The sequence below is a fragment of the Saccoglossus kowalevskii genome, chromosome 2 (genome assembly GCF_978046115.1).
Source record: "Saccoglossus kowalevskii chromosome 2, keSacKowa6.1, whole genome shotgun sequence".
Classification (NCBI taxonomy): Eukaryota; Metazoa; Hemichordata; class Enteropneusta; family Harrimaniidae; genus Saccoglossus; species Saccoglossus kowalevskii.
The window spans coordinates 30,559,033-30,586,205 of NC_140642.1; the positions used below are offsets into that span (position 1 = coordinate 30,559,033).

General features: G+C 34.1%; 1 protein-coding gene and 1 long non-coding RNA gene across 2 annotated transcripts; one reads left to right on the forward strand and one right to left on the reverse strand.

Annotated features, from left to right (window-relative positions):
• On the reverse strand, nt 1-27,019 carry LOC100376216 (son of sevenless homolog 2). The gene is made up of 27 exons (XM_085494158.1): nt 26,414-27,019; nt 22,973-23,230; nt 22,387-22,470; nt 22,016-22,096; nt 21,102-21,308; nt 20,342-20,485; nt 19,357-19,467; nt 18,843-18,941; nt 18,677-18,727; nt 18,416-18,492; nt 17,965-18,127; nt 17,647-17,803; nt 13,046-13,169; nt 10,885-10,968; nt 10,430-10,641; nt 9,187-9,307; nt 8,626-8,782; nt 6,461-6,565; nt 5,902-6,057; nt 4,332-4,421; nt 3,995-4,087; nt 3,535-3,658; nt 3,064-3,227; nt 2,620-2,736; nt 2,298-2,423; nt 2,003-2,135; nt 1-1,514 (listed from the first exon to the last, which is right to left on the reverse strand). The coding sequence occupies exons 1-27, from the start codon at nt 26,486-26,488 to the stop codon at nt 1,237-1,239; spliced, it is 3,591 nt and encodes a 1,196-aa protein (XP_085350284.1). The 5' UTR covers nt 26,489-27,019; the 3' UTR covers nt 1-1,236.
• On the forward strand, nt 21,324-22,517 carry LOC146748657 (uncharacterized). Its single transcript, XR_014927763.1, has 3 exons — nt 21,324-21,434; nt 21,766-21,874; nt 22,393-22,517. It is a non-coding gene; the product is annotated as an uncharacterized LOC146748657 (long non-coding RNA).
• Nucleotides 27,020-27,173: the final 154 nt, after the last annotated feature.

Below are 27,173 nucleotides of genomic sequence, written 5' to 3' on the forward strand. Positions count from 1 at the left end.
TTGGTAATAATTGACTTTATTGTCTCAGTGGTTTTTTTTTGTCTTTCATAGCACTCTAATAAAGATGACGGCTTCATAGTACAACATGAGAACTTTATACAAAATAAAAAACATTAAAAACTCAAAAAGAAGTTGGATTTACCTGTCTAATACTGAAGCTAGCTTGAGGTTTGACTCCTCACATCAACATACTATATATAGGAGTAGACATTTAGCTATCAAATTTCCAGTGATACGAGTAGTCACACTCCTAGCTCAAAATCCCAGCATGAAGGAAAACGTACACAGGCTGAGAGTTATCCAAGGATATGTCATCAACTGAGCCAAAAACTTTGGAATATGTTAGAATCCACATCATGAATTAAACTATAGTGATCCACTCATGAATGTTAATTGTCTGTAAAGTATCGGAAGTGTGAGAACCAGTCATAATAGGTCTGTAGAGTGATGGAAGTGTAAACAAAATTTGCCACATGATTATCATCCTATTTAATAACTTTAAATAAGTACATTAATAATTGCATGGATATGAAAATGAGCCAAATTTAATGTCTTCAGGTTTTTGTCGCTTCTGATCTTAACATTTAGTGATCACGGTTATTATTGAGTACAATTACACTGGGCTTCCTGGAAGATGTGTTACATATATCCTACTCAACAGACACTGTGTTTTCTATTTGAAGTTTCACACATTACTACCAAGCATCTTCAGTCAATAATTAACCTGTCTGATACATTTCACATCAACCAAACCCACAGTTTGACCTCATATACTAATATATATATATATATATTGCATTGAGTGCCGGTAGTATATGTACGAGATAGTGGCTTTTTGTCTCCATTCCCTTCACATCAAAGGGCCAGTCATTTCCTTCACAACAATCGCAAGTCTTAATAGTATACGGTCAACTTTTTAAAATCAAGAGTGTAGGTTTTTGTTCAGATCTTTATGCTGGTACTTTTTTACCAGCATGTACGCACAGTTCTTCTTTCCTCAAAATATCAGCAAGCGAAAGATTTCCAATAACGATATATTCAGAAATTGGAAGCAAAAGGCAGCACACACGCCTTCACAAATTGAGTTGTCACATTTCACTTTGCTTACAGCTGCCACAGTAAATATACATACATGTAAATAACATTTACTGATCCTTTCACATTGTCAAATTTCACTCCTCATGTCGGATGATATAAACAATACCAATCACAAGATTCCTTAATTCCTTAACTTAATTACGATGGTGGTGGTGCGTGATGTTGATGCTTATAATGTTGTTTATAGGTTCTTGGTGGTACCTGCGGTGTAACCATGGCACCGTTTACGTTAACACGCGGCGGAACTGGCGGACGATTGAGGTTGTCTCTTGGTGGTATTGGTGGGACGTTCGATAACAATGGAGATGTTGGTGTTGGTGCCACATCACTTTGGGAAGATTTTGGCTTCCTGGGTGGTACAGGTGGGGGTTTGAGCTCTTCATCAGTTACACTACTACTGGCAGCACTTGCTCTTGCTGAGTGAGAAAACAAAATTGGAAATCAACAAATCAGTCATAGAAATGACATGATGTATAATGTAGTTGTAAAGCGTGATTGTGATCAGTCAATGTGTGTGTCAGAGATATGGCTCATTCGTTCATTTTGAATCCAATCTGAAAAATATATGTTCAATGTATGACTCAAGAAGGTCATGCATAACTGAGATCTGGGTCTTTAATGGTAGAAATGCTCATTTTTGAAGCATTTTTATTATTGAAATGGCTGGCATTCGGCCATCTTAAATCGAATAGTTAAATTAAATACATGTGCTGTGTATTTGCTAGTCACCACATCTTTTTGAGAACTTGTTTGAAAAGCAAACTTCTTATATGATCTTGACAGAAGTAGCAGATGCCATCTTGAAAATATTAAAGCACTACTACCCCTAGTACATCAATCTATTGAGGGAGACTCTTGCGACCACTAGATTTTTGCTTCTGAGATTGCAGCATGTCAGAATTACCTGAAGATGTGTCAATCATTACAGGAGCAAACACTTCAGCAAATGGCGAAGTGGCTGTAGGTGACGTCGGTGTTGGAGGTGCTGGTGGGGTTCCTGCCTTTGGCGATGTCACCGTCTCATCTTCTTGTATTTTCTAATAAACAGTAAAAATGGTGGAGATGAGGCAATTAATATAACATCATGACAGAAAAAATAAATCAATTCTTCAATCGGTGAACTGTGTTCAATGAAAGTTGATCCTGTTGATTCCCATTTAAATAAGTCAAAGATCTTCCATAAATTATTACATACATACCTGGAAATTGAATGATTTGGGTTCACTACTTAAAGCCACAGGATGGGATTTTGAGGGACCAGATATAGATAAGTTACGACTAGTTTTAATTCCAGGAGATCTCAGTGGAAATTCTGATTTACGAGGCTGTCAAATGAAAAAAAACTTAAAAATAAATATTCAGCAATTAAATTACATAGATGTTAAGAATAATATTTACAAACTTAGGTGGTACTATTAAAAATATTCACAAACTTGAGTAATCAATAATGGGTTGTCAGTTTCAGATGGTGTAACATCAGCACAAAACAAAATTTCACTTTCATCAGAAGGCAATACTTACAAATTTGGGTGGTTGTTTACAATTCCTCGGTTCAATAGCCAATGACTTATAAAACAAGAAATCGTTAAAATCCTCAATAGACATATCTTCCCTCGGTCTCAATGCCTCAAAGAAATTCTAGAAAACAGTTGAATGTGACAATTAAATATCAGTATCAAACATAGCAAAACTGTGAGAACCTTGCCCCTAAATATTGCAAGTGATCATAGGGCAATCTTGCATCATCAGATCTTGAAAGGCAGCGATTCAACTTTTCCCTTTGGGTTTCACTTTATACCAGATAAGAAAACACTGCACGTATCAAAGCGTTAATTTGTGTAGAAATGATAGAAAAGTGAGCAGTGAATCAGTAGAGACACACAACGCATCTATTAGATACATTCCTACACGTGCACAAGTAGCTGCAATATGCACACCACACTCTAAGAGCACAATTTCACTTACCCTAATTTCAACTTCAACAGTGAGACAATAAGGTTGATTTTGATATTGCTGTATTTCACCGGTAATCTCTGCAACTTTTCTCCTTTTGCTAAAATTAATAATACCATCTCGAAGAAAATCTGGATTTCCTTCTTCTATGTGTAAAATATTTGTCAGGTACATTCCTGAAAAGAGAGAAAAATGCTTGCCCTGAATGATGTTACACGACTGGTGATCAGCAGATGGTGACAGATGTCTTCTCCATCACTATCTTAGTTGCTTTTTGAATCAATAATATTATGCAGTTAGCATTCAACCAATCATAGCACAGCATACAACCAGGCATACAACACTGTATTAATCAATTACAGTTTACGAACCAATCTGGTAATTACATTTTTGGATTGACGAGAAATTTATAGAAAAAATCCTTAAAAATAACCGACGGGAAAAGGCAAGGGATCAATGGTTGTGTAAACATATGTTACGTACCAAAGAATGGAACACATGGTGGATTAATTGACCTTAATTTCTCTTGATATTTCTTTAAATGATCTTCACTCAACTCTTTGGCTTCATCCAGTGCCAATCTCAAAGTCTTTTTAGGATTAACCTCCTATGATGGGAGTTAAATAAAAACAATTATAACACATTCAAGTGTGTAAAAACATTCATGCCATGAAACATTTAAATTCAGTTGTCTGAATTCAAACCTTATTTAAGTTTTAGCACATCATATGAGCTGTTGCATGTATGATAAAGAGATAAATTACCACGTTATATCACTCGTTATTATCTTCAATATTCTCACTTGTCATCTGCAGCTACTTGTGAGAATATCAAACATAAAAATTTGTGATATAACACAACATATTTCTGTTGATGCCAAATAACTAATTCTTATTCTCAGTGGAAGTGGAATAAGAGAATCACTTTAATATGCAGGACTTACCATAAATGTATGCTCCAGCCTATGTACAGGCGCTGAGTTTACAGCACTAACTATCTCTAATACTCCATTAAAATTATTCAACTCTTGAAACACCTACAGATCCAGAGAGAACATAATGCATTTGATTGGTTTATTACAAGTACTTTAATATTTAAACTGACTAGTCTATTAGTTTTCCCACAGCGCCCTCTATGCCCTAGCCTGTGGTAAAATGCTACTTGATCCATGGCAAGGTTGCAAAACACATGGAAAGCATATTGGTCTGACAGTTCTAAACATGGCAATGACAAATTATTCCCAGTTACTGGGTTACCATTAAATAGAATACAAGACTTACCATTAATATCTCTATAATTCTAGACACTACAGCAACTCTTTCTTCAATGTTTTCTGCACAAACTATACACTTTTCTAGCCACAGTGTTAACTATAACAAAACATAGTGTAACTATTACAACATTGCCCATTGAGACTGCAGATATTAAATAACAAATAGGAATTCAAAATGAATACAAACTGCACTGTGTTTATCACACTGGTGATTATCTGGTGTATTGTGGATGTATTAATACCTATAATACTAATAACATTTTGTACCTAAAATAATACATGTACTACCGGTATATTAATCTCAAGGTCCTTTATAAAATAACAGCACGACTTGCATAAAAGTTCCAACATAGCACAGTAATATAAACGAAAACATATCAGCTTTAAATATTTAAGTAACAGATCATGAAGACTATTACGTCTGATTCTCATTATCAGCAGTATATTAAATGGTTTCATCCTACGTCTAACAAACATTTCGTTTCAGCCAAGTTTTTAAGTATGTCTTGAAAATTAGACAGGCTAGTAATGTGAAAATTGAACTCGGTTGAGATTTCATAGTGATTGATAAGATTTCAAAGTTTAAAGATGTTCAGATAAAAATTGTTTGACTTATTGTAACCACAAAAACAAGAGTTTATGACAACGATGACAAAACAGATATTTTCTCTCATATAACATTATTGGCAGACAAGGGAGTCAACCACAGCACAATATTGATCGCAAACCAAAACGCTTAGTTGCAATGAAAATAAATAACTATCAAGCAAAAAAAACAACTCAAATGTGTTTCACATAATGCATATTTGATAATAATGTAGTAACACCCACTAGGTGAATATTACAAAGCTAATGAAACGGTCTAGTATTGCAACTCATTAAATATGCATAATCTGCCCACCCTAAAGTTGAACAGGATTTTATGGTTATTTTCCAAATATTACAAAGAGATTAAAAACAGGAAGCTGTATATAGGCGTTTTATAGATAAAATAACTAATTATTCCAAAATATTTTTGTTAACAGTATGATGTCATGACATTTATAGATTGGCCCAGGGCAAACATCATTCAAGACTTCTTTAAAATAATTTGAAAGCTACATCGTACATGTTTATGAATTTTCTAAAATTATTTTGTTATTTTTGATCAAATAGACATAATTTCTCATTAGCTACAGATCTTGATTACAATTTTTAAAATAAATATGAACAGAATACACAAGTTTATTTTGAGAAAGCTGACAAATAATGACATTGGCATGCAGAGTATCTTGGAGCTTGAATTCCAATCTGAAATTTTCTGTAGCTCACATACTAAATGTGAACCTAATTTCAAATTTCAAACATAGGGATTCAATGTGTTTAATTTCTGTCCCTATTTGATGGTGCTGAAACTAAAGTGCATGATTTATGGTGTGGCGCTGACAACAACAAGTTATTTCACTAAAACACTCCCACTCATACTTGTTGGTAGCCAAGGGCAGGATAGAAATACAACACTACCCCATCTTACAATACATGTATGAGGAGTAATACCACACTTCTATCTTCCATTGTTTTTTTGTTTTTTTACTCACGTTTGTTGTTTGCTGTATCATCTTAAGTAAATTCGGTGACAAGATATATTTATCTTTTTTTGTCCAAACACATCCAACAAGTTCAGATGGTTTCACAGCTCGAAATAAATCAAATTCTAATAACGTTAACTGACGAGCAATTTCTACAGGATGAAGCTGTAAGACAATAGTAGAGACAAATAAAAAAAATGTCAATAACTGCTGATGAAAATCACAAAAAGCAGAAAATTCTGGAAACTCAAACTTTGTATTACTGTATGTACTGAGTATATGTGCAATGCATTATGGGAACAATATTATGATTTATAATACATAAATTTTTCAGCCAACTCCTTCTGCAAAGATAATTTGGTGGTTTTCCATGACATTTTGCAATATTATTTTCTAAAACTTTTCTAGTGACCCCAATTTTTTTAGTGACATAATTTTCTGTATCCTAATGGCATAATAATGAACGTATTAACATGAAATATACATCTTTGAATCAGCCTCAACATTATTTAGAGAAGACAAATGGTGACTTTATATCCCAGATTGATTTACAGATTTGAAAACTTACCGTCATCAAGTCAAATTCATCACTTGATTTTGCAAGATAGTGTTCTGTTTGTGGTGGTGTCTGGTCAAATGTGATTTCTAACTGCTCAGTGCTTCCGGTTAAAGACTGTAGAATAAAGAAATAACTTTGAAATGTTAACTAAAATAGCACTTGTCAGTCATCATTGATTATAAAAATGCTTGCACAATTGAAGTACTGCGGCTACTAGTACTTCTTCTCAACACCAGTCTTTCTTGTCCAAATTTGTTGTATTTTTTTTTTGTATTCTTCAATATTTCTGGAAATGAACCCCAATTTTGGAGCCAACAGACAAAATTTGAGTCAATTTTCAGTTTTTACTGCAAAAAAATTTGCCTATTTTTGTCCTAATATTCTGAAGGAAAGTGCAGACTAATAATGGAACTATTTTGAAAATTTGTGATGAATAGAGGGAACTGGTAGTAAAAAGGTTAAAAAGATACAATGAAACAGAAAGGATGCAGCTTTTAATAAAAAATCTACAAATATGAGAAATGGTAACATTTTGGTTCTCAATTGTTCAGAAAAAAATTGGTGCGGCTACTATTAGGGATGCAGCTTCTAATACAGATTTTACGGTACTATTATCAGCCTTTACCAATTTCAGTCAAGTTCAGAATGATTTACAATTCAAAGCATATGCTCATGTACAAAGACCCCTTAACATGTCAGCCAAATTTCTGTTATTCATGCGAGATATAACTGTAAAATACTTTATTTTCACTTAGAATTTAGTGAAAATAAAATCCAATGAATATACCTTTTTTCAACTCGCACAGTCCCCGTTAGTTATTGAATTTAAGAGATATAGTTTTGTTTATAGTAATATAGCTGGAATATAAACATGTCAGGAATATGATTATGATGATTGTTTAACATTTAAATCATTGACATTTGTATCTGATCGTCAAATGAGTATTGAGAGATATTGTTCTGGAACAGCATTAATTGAAACAAAATCAGCCATTTTGAATACATGTATAATGAATATATAAAATTTAAACATAGTCAGTCAAAGCATGTCAGATATGGCTCTAGAAGCCCATTCATTACAAAAAAATGGCCACTAGTCAGCCATTCTGAATCTGATCTTAAAAATAAAATAACGTGCATCAGGAACGCGTAATGTCTAATGTGTGTACCAAGTTTGAACAAAATCCATCCATAAATGCCAGAAATGCTCTAAAATTTGAACATAATCAGTCACAGCAAGTCAGAGATATGGCACTAAAACCACACTCATTAAAACAAAATGGCCATTTTGAATCTTATCTGCAAAACAAAATGATGTGCATCAAGGTCCTATAATGTCCAACGTATATACTAAGTTTGAACAAAATCCATCTGTAAACAGCCGAGAAATGCTTGATTTTGATGATTTTTCAGCGCAAAAATGGCAACCATTCAGCCATTTTTAATAGGATCGTCAAACCAATAAATCTGTATATCTATGACATGATGTATAATGAATATTCAAAATTTGAACATAATCAGTCACAGCAAGTCAGAGATATGGCACTAGAACCACATTTATTAAAACAAAATGGCTGCCAGTCGGCCATTTTGAATCTTATCTGAAAACAAAATGATGTGTATCAAGGTCCTATAATGTCCAACGTATATACGAAGTTTGAACAAAATCCATCTGTAAACAGCCGAGAAATGCTTGATTTTGATGATTTTTCGAACAAAAATGGCCGCCATTCGGCCATCTTGAATCAGATCGTGAAACAAATTGATGTGCATATGTATAATATCATGTATGATGTATGTGTGAAGTTTGATTGTGATTGGTCCAGGCATTTCTAAGATACAGGTCCGAACGCACGCACGCACAGACTGAAATATGGATGCACAGAGGTCAAAACAAAGTCCCCGTTTTCGAACTGCGTCTGAACGGGCACTAATAAATTCCATACAAACGACCCAAAAAGTCTTTTCAGCGAAAATTAATTCCAGCTAAAATAAAGTATTTCACAGTAAGCACTATGACAAATATGGCATTGTTTGCAGTAATAAACAAATCATTATTATACAGAGAGTTTTCACACACAGAAAAATATTTAGTTAGATTTGGAATTCAGAGTAGGAATCTGGTGTCAGATTAGGAATGCAAGTTGCCATAGAGATAACCACCATTCACTTACCCTTCTCTGCACTATTTTTTTAATAGATTCAACCCATTTTCTCATAGCTTTCCCTTTTACATTGTCTATAAATTCCATTAATCTCTCAAGTAACTCTGGATGTCTTTCAAAGTCATAAAAATGCTGATCTACCCAATGTCTGAATACATTTAGAACTCTGCAGGAAAAAAAAAATTTAGAATGCAAGTGGAATCACTTTGATTTTCTGCAAAAAATTTCTAATATTATAGAAATTATAATATATTATATTATTTCTTATTATAGCTGCCAGGAAATATAGTACTATCTCCTATTTCTGGTTTGTGAGATAAGTACACAAATTGACACTGGCACATACGCTGTGCTGTACCTTTAAGAACAGAGGGACCATATTTCATGTTTGGATTTACACAAGATGATCAGATGTGATCTTACCACGAATACCAGAATTACATCAATTTAATATGCTTTCTCAGCAAAGGTTTGGTCAAAGTCATGAATTTCCAGTCACAAACCTAACCCACATACATCCATTCCTAATAGTGAGCGTATTGTAGCATTGACACAGTAGCATTCACTCACCGTAGTTGAACAGGTTGTGCATATTCTTTTCTGAATTTCTTCAAATCTTCCCTAACCAAGGAAACGCCGCGTCTGAGAGCAGATTCATCCTCTTCAGTCATTGGTGGATCCGGAATCTCAAATGTACGCCAGGAAGTCAAGGAATTGTTACACATTATATATGGTGATGCTGGTAAATATAATAAACTCTGACAAAGCGCTTACCAATACCACCTGACACTCTTATCTAATTTTATCCACTGTAAAACAATCAATTTTCACTGCTGTTTCATTTATCTTTTTTTTTTAAATATTGCAATATAACACATTCATATGATTTTAATTTAGCATATTTCACACATCAAGAAAAATAGTGAAGCCAGTGAAATGTGATAACAGCGTCTGCCACAACAGTTCTTACTAATACTCAGATTAGGTAACCATCCAGCATTCTTGTTGTCATGGTGTATGCAAATCATTTCATACCATACCACTCAGGATAGTGCAAATTAATAAGTGTGGCAGAGAAAGAGGGGGGAGACCCTAAAACTGTACATTACTGGTTGTGTATCAACAGGTGGCCAACCATACAATAAGACTACCATAACCATTTGCCCAAAGACTGCAACGTGTCTTTTGTAATGTTATTCTAAGTCCTTACCACTGTTGATTTAATGGACTGGAAAGGTTATTCAAAGGTCAATGACCAGTGACGTATGAGCTATGAGGAATTCAAACATGAAGTCGTTATCAACCACAACTGACAATTTATATTAGTCTCATCAGTCGTAAAAATCATCAGCATAGCAGCTTTAAAAAAGTCAACAAAACAAACACGCAATATAGAGCTAATATTAAAGTACATGAAATGAAAACAGTGCTTATTGTAGGAAGTGCCTTCACAACTATTACCGGTAAAAAATCTATAATCTATTCTGCAAACATGATCAAATCTAGTAATTTTACATACTTGGCAATCACTTTTCATTCACTGAACACTGTTTTAATTACACACAACTCCTAAATTGTATCATTTATATCATGTGATAGCGAGGAAGAGCTGACAAACGTGAATTACCATGAACCCGAGGAGTTACTCTACATGCTACCCACTCTGAACTTTAATTTATGTAAACCAATTATAGTCAGGCACAAATTGAGTAATGGTTAATGCTTAATTATTACGCTTAATTATTATACAAAAGCGACAATTAATATGCAAATAGCTGTATCAAAATCATGTAAACCTGATTCATTAAAGGATATCGCTCAATGAGAAGCTCTAATAACTCTTGCGGCTTACAAAACGATCTGTACGTAGTCAGGAATGTCCTTACGAAGGATGGATTTGCATAAGTGTGATAAGTCAATCGTTCTATGAGTTTCAATAGCGAGCCACCGCGGATAACTTGAATACCATTGGACGTCTGACAGTCTTCAAATACTATATTGTCTTCACTGTCTTCCTCAGCAAACCTTTACAATTGAAAACATAGTGAAACTATCACAACCTTACTCGTAGTAGTTGCCTGGTTTGAGAGGAGATACATATTGCAAGGAAGGGCTGTATGTTATTAGACTGACTGCATGGTGACAGTTTAAGTGCATTTTTAACAGTCCCCTCTACCCTTACCATGTAGAACATCTTGTAGGGGAGTGAGACATCACACACAACTATAAAACAAGTCTATTTCAGTAAGACTGTTAAGGATAACATACCTATATTGTTCTTTACTTGGTAACCGTAATGGTTGTTTTTTCTCCTCGTCAGTAAGAATTGTATCTAGCATTCGTTCTAAGGTACTGAAAAATAAAAGTTGACTTGTACAATCTACAGCCATCACATACCATGCACACATTTTATTATCATTTGACTGGTTCACAAAGAGAACCCATGGTAATCTTTTTTGCATAATAAACTAGCATTTTTCTAACAATACCTTATGTTCATGCAATTTGCATACTATTAAACGAGGTTTGAATCAGAATTTTAATGATTGATGGCACACACAAAATCCGCGATGTTTGATTCAATCAACAATCAAATGACGCACTACAACAATTTATAAACCAAGGTGAGATCCAGTCAATGCGAAAATACGTGCGATGGTATCTATCATTAAACACATCATGTCCTGTGATTAATTATGGTGGTTTGAGCAGTAATACATTGCAGTATATACCACCTTTCAGTCAGTAAACAGCGGCATATAGCTCATATCAACCATATTTGACCATGTACGTACAATTCCATCTTTTAGCCTCTGGATCAAAAAGCAAACTTACTCTGAACGAAAGAAGAACCCAACCAGCAGTACTGGAATATAGATCACAGCAATACTGACAGTTCAAATGCAACAGTTTGTAATGGCTATCTGATATCAATATTGCTACTTTGTTAGAAAAACAGTGAGCTATATTGCAATACTGTTGAGGGTCAGCAATTTTTACAATTTTTGTAAGCTGTAATCTATTGTTTTTATTTTCGTAATAATGTAATTCAAATAACAACAAGCCATGCATGTCACAGTCCCCGTTAGTTATCAAATTTAAGATATATAGTTTTGTTTATAGTAATATAGCTGGAATATAACCATGTCAGGAATATGATTTTTTTAACATTAAAATGATTGACATTTGTATCTGATTGTCAAACAAGTACTTGTCCATATTGAGAGATATTGCTCTGGAACAGCATTCAAAATCAGCCATTTTGAATACATGTATATATATAACATGATGTATAACGAATATATAAAATTTAAATATAAGTCAAAGCATTTAAGAGATATGGCTCTAGAAGCCCAATCATTAAAACAAAATGGCTGCCAGTCAGCCATTTTGAATCCAATCTGAAAAATAAAATGACGAGCATCAGGAACCCGTAATGTCTAATGTATGTACCAAGTTTGAACGAAATCCACCCATAAATGCTTGATATTTGATGATTTTTTAGCACAAAAATGACCACCATTCGGCCATTTTGAATAGGATAGTCAAACCAATATATTTGTTTATCTATGACATGATGTATAATGAATATTTAAAATATGAACATAATCAGTGAAAGCAAGTCATAGATATGGCACGAGAACCACATTCATTAATACAAAATGGCCGCCAGTCGGCCATTTTCAATTCTATCTGAAAAACAAAATTATTTGCATCAAGGTCCCATAATGTCTAATGTATATACCAAGTTTGAACAAAATTCGTCTGTAAAGAGACGAGAAATGCTTGATTTTGATGATTTTTAGCACAAAAATGGCCACCATTCGGCCATCTTGAATCAGATCGTGAAACAAATTGACATGCATATGTATAATATCATGTATGATGTATGTGTGAAGTTTGATTGTGATTGGCCCAGGCATTTCTAAGATACAGGTTCGGACGCACGCACACACGCACACACACATGCACGCATGGACACACGGAGGTCAAAACATAAGTTTCGTCCGTAATTTGTACAAAGACCTTATTTTTCGTAAGCGTATAAAGCACTCTCCACATTAAATGTCACAATTCGTACAAAATTGCCTCATCTGTAAATTGTAAAAACCTATTATTTACTTTCATTTAATTTCTGTAAAAACATAAAATGCCTGTATATATTCCTATAACCTGTACCAGCTATCCCCGCCCCCACCTCACTGTTGGTTGGGTTGCCTATTTTGAGGAAGTGTATTTCACACTGAGTGGTTTGTTTTCAAAGGCATGGAGTTTTTATGTGTTTACCTTTCATGTGCCATATACTAATTTATATACATCAGACAACTGCCAGTCAGAGATTTTATTTTGAAATCAACATACTAGCTTGTGGCAGCAGGGCTGTTGATATACACACAAGCCTAATGTACTGAGTATAGATTGCTCTTACCTTCTATAATGTAAAGCTGTGAGTACTGCCATCCAATTCGCCTTATCCTCTGCTGATTTTGCAAAGAATACAGTTGGATGAGGCTGGTCTTTAACAGAAATTTCATAGGCATGATGTTTAAAATCTGAAAATAAATGGAACATAAATAAGAGTCTCATCAGTATAGTTTGTCATAAATATTCTCAAATGTAAAAATAATGTATAGAATTGAACAGTCACATGTCCATGCAATGTATAGAATTGAACAGTCACATGTCCATACAATGTACAGTATTGAACAGTCACATGTCCATACAATGTACAGTATTGAACAGTCACATGTCCGTACAATGTACAGTATTGAACAGTCACATGTCCATACAATGTATAGAATTGAACAGTCACATGTTCATGCAATGTAAAGTATTGAACAGTCACATGTCCATACAATGTACAGTATTGAACAGTCACATGTCCATACAATGTATAGAATTGAACAGTCACATGTTCATGCAATGTAAAGTATTGAACAGTCACATGTCCATACAATGTACAGTATTGAACAGTCACATGTCCATACAATGTATAGAATTGAACAGTCACATGTTCATGCAATGTAAAGTATTGAACAGTCACATGCCCATACAATGTACAGTATTGAACAGTCACATGTCCATACAATGTATAGTATTGAACAGTCACATGTCCATACAATGTATAGAATTGAAGTCACATGTTCATACAATGTACAGTATTGAACAGTCACATGTCCATATAATGTATAGAATTGAACAGTCACATGTTCATGCAATGTAAAGTATTGAACAGTCACATGTCCATACAATGTATAGTATTGAACAGTCACATGTCCATACAATGTATAGTATTGAACAGTCACATGTCCATACAATGTACAGTATTGAACAGTCACATGTCCATACAATGTATAGAATTGAACAGTCACATGTTCATGCAATTTAAAGTATTGAACAGTCACATGTCCATACAATGTACAGTATTGAACAGTCACATGTCCATATAATGTATAGAATTGAACAGTCACATGTCCATGCAATGTATAGAATTGAACAGTCACATGTTCATGCAATGTAAAGTATTGAACAGTCACATGTCCATACAATGAACAGTATTGAACAGTCACATGTCCATACAATGTACAGTATTGAACAGTCACATGTCCATACAATGTATAGAATTGAACAGTCACATGTTCATGCAATGTAAAGTATTGAACAGTCACATGTCCATACAATGTACAGTATTGAACAGTCACATGTCCATACAATGTATAGAATTGAACAGTCACATGTTCATGCAATGTAAAGTATTGAACAGTCACATGTCCATACAATGTACAGTATTGAACAGTCACATGTCCATACAATGTATAGAATTGAACAGTCACATGTTCATGCAATGTAAAGTATTGAACAGTCACATGTCCATACAATGTACAGTATTGAACAGTCACATGTCCATACAATGTATAGTATTGAACAGTCACATGTCCATACAATGTATAGAATTGAAGTCACATGTTCATACAATGTACAGTATTGAACAGTCACATGTCCATATAATGTATAGAATTGAACAGTCACATGTTCATGCAATGTAAAGTATTGAACAGTCACATGTCCATACAATGTATAGTATTGAACAGTCACATGTCCATACAATGTACAGTATTGAACAGTCACATGTCCATGCAATGTAAAGTATTGAACAGTCACATGTCCATACAATGTACAGTATTGAACAGTCACATATCCATACAATGTACAGTATTGAACAGTCACATGTCCATGCAATGTAAAGTATTGAACAGTCACATGTCCATACAATGTACAGTATTGAACAGTCACATGTCCATACAATGTATAGTATTGAACAGTCACATGTCCATACAATGTATAGAATTGAACAGTCACATGTTCATGCAATGTAAAGTATTGAACAGTCACATGTCCATACAATGTATAGTATTGAACAGTCACATGTCCATACAATGTACAGTATTGAACAGTCACATGTCCATACAATGTATAGTATTGAACAGTCACATGTCCATACAATGTACAGTATTGAACAGTCACATGTCCATATAATGAATAGAATTGAACAGTCACATGTTCATGCAATGTAAAGTATTGAACAGTCACATGTCCATACAATGTACAGTATTGAACAGTCACATGTCCATATAATGAATAGAATTGAACAGTCACATGTTCATGCAATGTAAAGTATTGAACAGTCACATGTCCATACAATGTATAGTATTGAACAGTCACATGTCCATACAATGTACAGTATTGAACAGTCACATGTCCATACAATGTATAGTATTGAACAGTCACATGTCCAAACAATGTACAGTATTGAACAGTCACATGTCCATACAATGTATAGTATTGAACAGTCACATGTCCATACAATGTATAGAATTGAAGTCACATGTTCATACAATGTACAGTATTGAACAGTCACATGTCCATATAATGTATAGAATTGAACAGTCACATGTTCATGCAATGTAAAGTATTGAACAGTCACATGTCCATACAATGTATAGTATTGAACAGTCACATGTCCATACAATGTACAGTATTGAACAGTCACATGTCCATACAATGTATAGTATTGAACAGTCACATGTCCATACAATGTACAGTATTGAACAGTCACATGTCCATACAATGTATAGTATTGAACAGTCACATGTCCATACAATGTACAGTATTGAACAGTCACATGTCCATATAATGAATAGAATTGAACAGTCACATGTTCATGCAATGTAAAGTATTGAACAGTCACATATCCATACAATGTATAGTATTGAACAGTCACATGTCCATACAATGTACAGTATTGAACAGTCACATGTCCATACAATGTATAGTATTGAACAGTCACATGTCCAAACAATGTATAGTATTGAACAATCACATGTCCATACAATGTATAGTATTGAACAGTCACATGTCCATACAATGTATAGTATTGAACAGTCACATGTCCATACAATGTATAGTATTGAACAGTCACATGTCCATACAATGTATAGTATTGAACAGTCACATGTCCATGCTATGTACAGTATTGAACAGTCACATGTCCATACAATGTATAGTATTGAACAGTCCCATGTCCATACAATGTATAGTATTGAACAGTCACATGTCCATGCTATGTACAGTATTGAATAATCACATGTCCATACAATGTATAATATTGAACAGTCACATGTCCATACAATGTATAGTATTGAACAGTCACATGTCCATATAATGTATAGTATTGAACAGTCACATGTCCATACAATGTAAAGTATTGAACAGTCACATGTCCATAAAATGTACAGTATTGAACAGTCACATGTCCATACAATGTATAGTATTGAACAGTCACATATCCATACAATGTATAGAATTGAACAATCACATGTCCATACAATGTATAGTATTGAATAATCACATGTCCATACAATGTATAGTATTGAACAGTCACATGTCCATGCAATATGTAGTAATGAACAGTCACATGTCAATGCAATGTGTGGTATTGAACAGTCACATATCCATGGAATGTATAGAATTGAACAGTCACATGTGCATACAATGTAAAGTATTGAACAGTCACATGTCCATACAATGTACAGTATTGAACAGTCACATATCCATACAGTGTATAGAACTGAACAGTCACATGTACATGCAATGTACAGTATTGAACAGTCACATGTCCATACAATGTATAGTATTGAACAGTCACATGTCCATACAATATATAGTATTGAACAGTCACATGTCCATATAATGTATAGTATTGAACAGTCACATGTCCATACAATGTAAAGTATTGAACAGTCACATGTCCATAAAATGTACAGTATTGAACAGTCACATGTCCATACAATGTATAGTATTGAACAGTCACATATCCATACAATGTATAGAATTGAACAATCACATGTCCATACAATGTATAGTATTGAACAGTCACATGTCCATACAATGTATAGTATTGAACAGTCACATGTCCATGCAATATGTAGTAATGAACAGTCACATGTCAATGCAATGTGTGGTATTGAACAGTCACATATCCATGGAATGTATAGAATTGAACAGTCACATGTGCATACAATGTAAAGTATTGAACAGTCACATGTCCATACAATGTACAGTATTGAACAGTCACATATCCATACAGTGTATAGAACTGAACAGTCACATGTACATGCAATGTACAGTATTGAACAGTCACATGTCCATACAATGTATAGTATTGAACAGTCACATGTCCATACAATGTATAGTATTGAACAGTCACATGTCCATGCTATGTACAGTATTGAACAGTCACATGTCCATACAATGTATAGTATTGAACAGTCACATGTCCATACAATGTATAGTATTGAACAGTCACATGTCCATGCAATATGTAGTAATGAACAGTCACATGTCAATGCAATGTGTGGTATTGAACAGTCACATATCCATGGAATGTATAGAATTGAACAGTCACATGTGCATACAGTGTATAGTATTGAACAATCACATGTCCATACAATATTAAATCTCATGTCTTACCATCTGTAAATTCTTTATCATTGATAGTTATCTTCCTCATCAGGAATTTTTCCTTCAATCTATATTCTGGGGTGCTGCCTGTTACTGATCTTCTGGAGTTAGGCTTACAACACACAAGTAGGCCATCAAATAGAAATACATGTCGCTCCGTGTATGCCTGCGAAAAATAATCAAGAATTCACTAAGAAACTGAAAGGCTTTCCATAAAAATTCCATTTGGAATTCACTCAGCACACTGGAAGATTTGTTTCAGGCAATGAACTTGACGATGGCTGCTGATGATAAAGAGAAATTTATCTGAATCAGTGAGCAACCTACCCTTCTACCAGTTTTACCAAGTACACCTTCCATTATAAAATCATTGCAGCTTTCACTAATGTTTTTTCCTTCCCAACCATCTATACTTTTCTGTATCTCATTCATTTTCTTGATAGAAGGCTGTCGTGATATCAACCTCCGATTGAAGCCAAGCCATGACTCACTGTTGGAATGAATAACATTCAATTGATCAATTCAAACAATTACACCACAATGAGATTGAAAAACACAGGTGAATACACTTTTACACAGATTTCAGAATTGGAAGACATCACAATATTCAAATTAAAAAAAATACTATGAAAAAATTTTGTTACGAATCCCAAATGAGGAAAAATTAATTGTCAAATAAACTGCACAAATTAATGAATTATTAATTGTTAGATGCAATTTTAATTATTTATCCACTACTGTATAATACTTTTTATTCATGGAATGACTCAAAACTCACCCAGCTTTCCTCTTTGGCAAGGATCCACTACATACTCTATCCAGATTCAATTGCAACCCATGTAACAAACCAGATGCCTGTTAAAACGAATAATACATGTTATAGTTCGTATTTCGCTCCTACAGGAAAACCTGCTTTCGTATTCTTACAGAAACCAAGCCATTAAAATTAACCATGAGATAAATTTGAATAACAAATTGTGGTTGGAGATACATATTCGACTACAACATTAAAGCAAGAATATTTAGGTAGACTGTTTACCTCTGCAAGACGGTCCTTATCATCACTGGACGGTGATGTCTTCTCTAAAATCTACAAATCAAAATAAATATGGAGTTTGCTAAATATACAATTACCCTAGGAAATATGTAATATACTAACATCAATCAGACATATTGGCAACATGAATAAAAGACAGGCCACCTACCTTTAAAACTTCAAAATAATGTAAACAATGATAGATGGGTTCTAATAATAATCTGGGTAAAACATACTGTACAGCTTCTTTGAACCCTTGACCCATAGACTACAGTTAAACAGAGAAAGAAACCATGTGATAGCTGAACTATATCTGGAGATATCGCCAAAAAAACAGTAAGACTCTGACATACAAATCTAGCATGACAGTACTGTGTATTATTCCATCATACAGACAATAAGGGGAGAACAATGCAAAAAACAAATGGGCAAGGCTTCAATAGTTTTACTATAGTAAATTATGAGCAAATTTAATATTTAATCCACTGTAGCAGAGACAACACTAATCATAATAATAACATACCAAGAAATAACAAAATGAAAACACGTCAGAGCTTGGGGAATCCCCATTTCCTGTCACATTATCTGAACCAGGAAATAGATTTCAATGATAGCCACAGTCAAACAGTCCAAAGTACAATATACACTCTGTGAAATAGAATCACTACCAACTGAAGGTGTACCTGGAAATAAAGAGCCACTTGGGGTCTGGACAATAATTCAAGTAATCTCTGTTTGTGCTTTTTGTCCATGATTTTCTCAGCATAAGACACGTACACATCAAATTCTTCCGCCTGGAAAAACAAATAAGATGTATTGTATTTAAAGTATTTACTATGAAAAGTTCAAGATATATTGAAGTAATATAAGTGAATATCTTTTACTTAGTAAAAAGAAACAAATTCTCAGAAAATGATGAGTTTAAAACACTTTTTGATATTACTTTATGACTTATCTTGTAACAAGCCATGACATGACAGAGTCATTATTAGTTAAATAGTAAACAAAACTGAAATGAGTCAGCCATTTGGAATGAGAACAAATTACATTATTTATGAGTTCACATGTTCAAGATAGAGACAAACGCACAGAGGTTAATCCTCAAGTCCTTGTTTACGGATTGCACAGAATCTGCCTGTGCACAACTAAGATCCGGTTCCAGAAAGGTAAAAATGTGTGAGTCCGAGACATTTTTTGGCCTTAAAATGGCTGCTATTCGGCCATCTTGAATCGGATCATGAAACAAATGCATGCATATGTCTGATACGATGTATGATGTAAGACATATGTGTCAAGTTTGAACTTGTGTAAAATACTGCTGGATATGAACGGAGGATGCACAAAAGGTCAATCCATAGCCCCTGTTCTCAGACTTGTTTCTTGAGTATACAATATCTGATGTCATATACATCCACACTTTCATATGAAGATCTACAGATGACTCCCTAGTTTTCAGCCAAAAATCATACTTTTCAATGACTACCTAAGCATTCCACAACAAATAACACTTGGTAATTTCTTGTAGTCTTGGGTAAAAATCAGGCATACTTTAATAATTTCAGCGAAAAATCACACTTTATCAACCCTTTGCTCAATTCACATTCAGACTCAATAATTTCTAGTCAAATAGTTCTTTGAATATTTTGACACTAAAAGTTGAGTACCCACCTCAACCATCTCTTCAAAACATTCTCCAATTGCAGGACTAGTGTTGCCTTCATCTGTCATTTCAATGGCATCTTCTAACAATCCCAGCAGTGAGATTGAAAACTCATAAAGCTCCAAAATATTGGAAAACAGCACGTTAACATCCTGGGGAAAAAATTAATTAAAGAATTTTTAATAAGGTGTCTTGAATAGCAATCTAAAACTGGAAAAATTTTTTCTTCTTCTTTCAATGGTCTCAATTCTAATGCCTTTTAAACAAACCTACGACAAAAAGTTGAAAAAGTATAGGATATTCTCATTTCAATAGTTTGGGTCAAAAATACTTCTGCCTTAAGCTCATATGAACATTATAAAAACACATTTTCATGTGTTTTCAGCATAACGAAAATATGTGCATGATGTGACATTTACATGAATCTATATTGTATATATTTGGTATATTTTTTTTTTATTTGCTGTATTTACTTTTATTGGAACTTACAATATGTTTCATCCTTGGTTCGTACAGTATCAATCTCATAATGTGAAGAGGTCATTATGCTAAGTCAACTTATTCCTCTAACGGCAATAAAGTACTCGATCTCAAGAAAATATTTCACATATTTTGCATGACACGAAATCTGGCTTTTGAATGCTTTGTCTGCACGAGAATATATATCTTTTTTCTCCATCATAAAAAGGAAGTTAGCCAAGTAAATAAATATACAAATAAATATAAAAAACAAAAACATGTAAGATCCTCATCCCAAAATACATTTACCTCTTCAGTAAACATTCTTTTTTCTTGTACAAACGGTTCCCTGAATACTTTAATAATCATGTTGAGATCACGGATATACTGAGTCTCTTCCATAATCATATCTTTTACTACTTCATCATAAGTCAGAGTTCCCGTTTTGACAGGTTCATCTTCTATTAGGGAAGAAACTGACATCTCCTCATCTTGATGAAACATGTCCATCAAAACCTACAAGATCAATTCAAGACAATACAGGGTTGATGCTGAACGTTGTCATTGCCAAATTTGTTATCAATATTTAATGCTGTGAAAACCAAAAGTTGCGGAAAGTGAGAATGTTGTCGTCATAGCGAGGTACTATTGATTTCACTATTTAAATATTCACTTCACTAATAATAAAGTTTTATGACCTATGACCTCACAACGGTCATAATGACCTAAGTAAATCGCATCACCGACTCATCCATAAAATGAATAGCATTATGGGTAATAAAACATTGCTTTAATCATCATCACATGAAATGTTTACGCTTTCACATATTCAGAATGTCTCTGAGGGCAAAATTTCACAAAAGTCACTTTCTGTTTTAAGTACCCTCTTGAAATTTTTGTTTACTCACGAAAACTTATTTTTTGCCAAATTGAAACGGTTTACAGTTTACACTTGTTTCCATGTTGCATTTAGAATGAAGCAACTGTTACGGGATGGCGAATCACATCCAGCCAGCAATTAATGCCAGGGTTGCCTGCACATGGTGAATGATGTAAATAGACCATCACACAAGTCAGCATAGGTAAGAGAGCTACATGAATATATAAGCAAGGCTGATGTCTATAATTCTGTGGTTTAGTTCCATTCAATCACGAGCTACTTACAAACATTATTTTTCATCATGGGTGTGCATAACTATGAAAACATTATTGATGTTAGTTACCTTGTCAGCACACATGGCTACTTTGATATCTTGGCAGGACATTTCCACATGTCGTATATTTCTAACATAATTACCAGCCAGCTGTGAAAGTGAAAAAAAAAATTATTATCGGATGATGTAAAGTACACGATGAGAAAAAAACAGACTTGGATCGTTAACTTTTCAGTTCACTGAATAATTTGTAACCGAGATTATTAAGGGAAAGATCAAAATCAAAAGAAGGAGAGGGTGATTTAATTTAGAATTTCAGAGGGGAGTATTCTTTTTTTACTCTATTATTTCTTCTCGTGCAAGGCTAGTGTATATCTCCTGTATATACCTGCATGAACAAGATTTGTTGATAGGACAGATAACAATTACTGTATACTTACTTTCAGTATATCAGCAGCGATGTATTCCAGTACAGCGACAATATACAGAGACACCTGATAATCTATTTTATAACCAAGAACCTCCTAAAAACACATAGTAAAGGTAAAAGCAACAATAATCAATTCTACTGCAATAAAGTGGTTGTTTTGTTTGACCAGGGAAAAGAATACCATTGAAGGTAAAACTTGTAAGCAAGTATACATGTGTTATTGTCCAGGGGGTCAACATTAAGGCATGGACAGACAGATTTTAGCTAGGAAAAAAAAATCCTGTCTTTGTGCACAGGAGATTCAAACTGTTCAATTGCTTACCACATAATAAGTCACAAATGTGATGGAGATTTCGCCAATGTAATTCAAACATGATGAATAAAGAATCAAATACTGACAGTCACAATTTCTGTCGAAAAATTTGTTTTGATGATTGCAGGTTCTGTTCTGATTGCGACAGGCTCATTTATTTTCCAGCCTGCAACTTTTATTTTTAATCTCTGAAATTAAGATGTAAATCTAAACCATCTATAAGCCGCATCTTCTAATCCAAAGATTTGAGGCTCAATACATATTTTTATCAAATTAGCCATACCTTGAGTAGAGGGTGGATTTTATCAACGGGTATCACAAGTGGTGCTTTTTTCTTTCCCTTTTCCAGAGCATTGAGTGCATCCTTGATAGCCCAGGTCTCAATCGGATGCGGGAACGTTTTCTGCACTCTGTCTTCCACATCATGCACATTATGTGGCTGACCAGCGCACAACATAGATAACAGTTTGACTATCAATGACTCAATATATTCCAACGCTTCCTCTTTCGCAACCAGAGACGGGTGTACTTGTCTCTGCACCTGGATAGGAGCGAAATAATCAAATTTATTATAGAGCTCTTATTATATTCAAAATGTTTCTACAGAAAGGTTTTACTTGATGGGGATGAAGTAAGATGGAGTGAGGTGGTTAAAGAGTCGATGTAAGGGGACTCCAGCCAAGTAATTGTTTTTCTTCAAAAGCCAATACCGGATTTACTTTACCAGGTATTTAGTAGCAGGTAAATGACAGGTATATTCTCTATGGTAAAGATAAGTCGTATTTTAATGATCCAGCATACAGTAAATACAATTTTTGGTTCATGTGCACTTCTATTGCAGATGTGTTTCTAATAGAACAAATACAGTATAATTGAAATTGAAATCTCAGGTAGAAATCATTATGTGGTATTTTCACATGACATACATTTATGCAGCTTTGATCAAGTCCGTCAAATGTTTGGAATACATGATTTGTAACATGACTAATCAAGTCACAAATACATAATAAGAAGCTGATAATCTGGTTAATTAAGTAGAACCCATTTAGATCCATACTCCATACATTTAGATCCATATGACAACATAATACAAATACTCATTATGTTATAATTACATTTTGCTATTGAAACAAAAATAATTAAGCCATCAGCAGGTTAGGTATACTGCAAGATTTTTAACAGAAACATGATATATACAAACGAGCCATACTGATCTGGTTTTGTATGACGCTTTCTTTTCCTGTAGTTATTAGGGATGAAAGCAGTACAAAAATGACGTCTCAAATCAAGAAAACAGAATTGAATTTTGAAGCACCTGGAATAAAATGAAATGGACAATGAAACTAGAATTTCCACATGGTTTGAGTTACATGAACCTATTACAATAGTTCTCTTTGAAAAGTATTGGTTGCTGAACAATACTATACATAACATCACATAGACATGAAGAATTTGTTGGTGGCTGTAACACTTGCTCAAACCATGGAGCTATAAACTATAGTTCCATGCTCAAACAAATACATAGGCAATTATAATTTTGAAAATCAAAACAGCTTGCATAAATTAAAACTGAGTCTGGTCCAATCCCAATGCAGTATTCATGGCACTGGTACAATGTTATATACATCAATTATGACATAGTGATTTGAGAAGAAATGATACTAGGGTAGAGGTCGCCATACAAATGATCAAACAACATATCACCATGAACCAATTTGTAAATCAGCACAACTAGTTTCACTTTCATCTGTTTGCTGTTATGACTTGGTATGAATCACCATCTTATGACTAATCATAACTAAAAATATTTAGTTTAGTTCACTGACACACTGTCCCCTTTCACATCTACTAAACTGGACAGAACCATTTTGGCCTTAGTCATACAAGGCTGACAAATTGCTGCAGTGGAATTTCCTAGAGAATTTGAAGTTAAATAACTCAATCAACTGAAATTTGCAGCGTTTTGCATTTTCTGCATCTGTAAATAATCGATTAAGTAAGAAAAAGAGGTTGAGTTTAAGAGACTGCTGAATGAATTGTTGACAACATTGATTCTCCATATCACGGCTATTCCTCTATCCACACATCGGGAGGCCCTTGTGAACTGAAACCGAGATAATTGTATTGCATTTCAGAAGATGATATGTTTATATACTGCATATGAAATAGACGTGATGACAGCTGACATGTAATCTCCATAAACAATGCAATTTTAGTTTTCAGATTTTTATACAGAAGGATAATATTTTCATTTTTTATTCACTTTCACTGAATCCTTTTTAATTATAATCAGCCTTCTAGAATGTGTAGAAAGGAGATGGATTTGGTACAAGTCCAAACTTACCCTTGTTTAGTTTAGGGAAAGGTAAAACCTATTTATTCCCAAATGTGAAACCTTTCAAAACAACTCCTTCATCAAACTCCCATGTCTTGCATTGTAATACACAGCAGAAAAGGACAATTTGAGTTCTGGTTTAGGTAAGTGGTGATTATTGTTCTCTAATCTATTTAAACATGATAATGGACTTTGGAGCTACCATTTTTATTTTCACTGAATATAGAAATAGGATCATATACATCATAATTAAGGAAACATTAGGTCAGACAAGTCCAATAAACTTTCATACAAATTCATTTTCCGGCAGTGATTCTATTATCGTAAAATTGACAATCTTGAATTTACAACCAACACTGAATAACAATATTTAGGATTAAAATGTGAAACATGCACAACAGGTGGAAGGTGAGTGGGTGGAGCTCGCACAGGTGTGTGTGTGTGTGGAGGGGGGAGGTATTCTTGATCATAAATACTTCTGCCCTGGAAAAGCTATTGACTGACTCATTAAAGCATAATAATATTGCTGACATTGACACGCTCAAAAACGTTCATTTCATTTCAAAAAAGATGAATTTCACTAGTCAAAGAAAACTACAATACATTGTTTTTGGATTTCTATAAAAGGGACAATGGGAGCGGAGCACATCTTCAAATTGTCATGTTTTCTAGGAGGGAAAAAGAAAGGGTTAGTTGAAAATTCGTCACAAAAAGTGGACAGTATTAAATCGCTCATTTCATTTTCTTATAAGCAGTTTTTATATTAATTAATAAATGAATGAATACAGATAAGATCTGAAACATTTAATTACATCTGGCTTGGTTAATTGCACTGTTGAATTTGAACATCATGTAACTTTAGGTCCACTCTTGTTTGCCTGGAGTAATTGCATGAGTATGCACTCAAAATAATGAAAGGGTGTAATTTCATCAAATGATTTGTGTGATATCTTCAGATCAGGTTTCATATATTATTCTCAAACTTAAGCACTTTTTTATTTCAACAATAAACAGCATACATAATTACTCAGAGATACCTTAAAAATCAAGTAGAGAAATTGGTCTAAATTATAACTATGAATAAAAACCTTATGTCATAACCACAGTATTATTATTATTATTGTATGCTTATGGCACCTACACGAAATGTATCCTACGTTAGGAGTGGCCAATGAACAAGATGCTGACAATGACCCTTTTACGTAATCAAAATATAAAGAGGTTACGTAAGCAAGTTTCTAAGAACCCAATAAGATTAACAGGAATACAAGAAATTCAAAACTTGCTTCCTGGCTGTATTATGCACGAGTCCTGATTCGATGACGTGATCGTACTATTATGGGAATGGCTTCTCTCGACATACAGTGTACGTCACCTCGTAATACTGACCTTTCTTAAAGCCGGTACAAATAGTCCCCTCCATTTTGCAGCGTTATCCTCGCTTTCAAAATCGTAACTCTGCATGGCGTGGTCGATATAACCGAGGACTGATTCGATTTGTCTGCCAGAGAGGACAACCACTTCGTAACAATGTGGTTGATATCGAACGTTGATGAAGATGTTCAAAAACCAATGTCACTCCTTCAAATCAAATTAAGTCCGGCGACGCAGTTGACAAGTCTGTAACGGTGGAATTAACGCCAAATATAGTACCTCGATCAATTCGTAAATCAATATCTTCAGATAAAATGTAAGGTGTCAAATATAACTTTTCCAAAAACGCCATCAACACACAGACTTACAAGTACAAAAACCGTAGTACCAGATAAAGACTGGGTTGATGCTGTGATGGGTAGAGTTCACAGAGACCAAAAACACGATCCAGAGCACATTGCATAATTATTACGTCATTATATGCTACTCGCGAATGCAGAAAATCACAAATTTCAAGTTGAAGATCTCCATGGTTCTAGATTTACCCAAAGCAGAGGCAAACAAAACAAACAAAAAATAAATTGCACTCGTGATTCAGTCAGGATCTGCAAGAAAATTTAACTGCGCATGCCCGGGATCAGTAAGGATTATAAAGTTTGAGGGCGCACTAACAATCAACTCCGCTATCAACTCGTACGAGTGTTTAGTTTTTCCGGGTTTGATGAACGATTAATAGATTGTTGATTTTGCATGTTACAGTACAAGGCTCTTATAG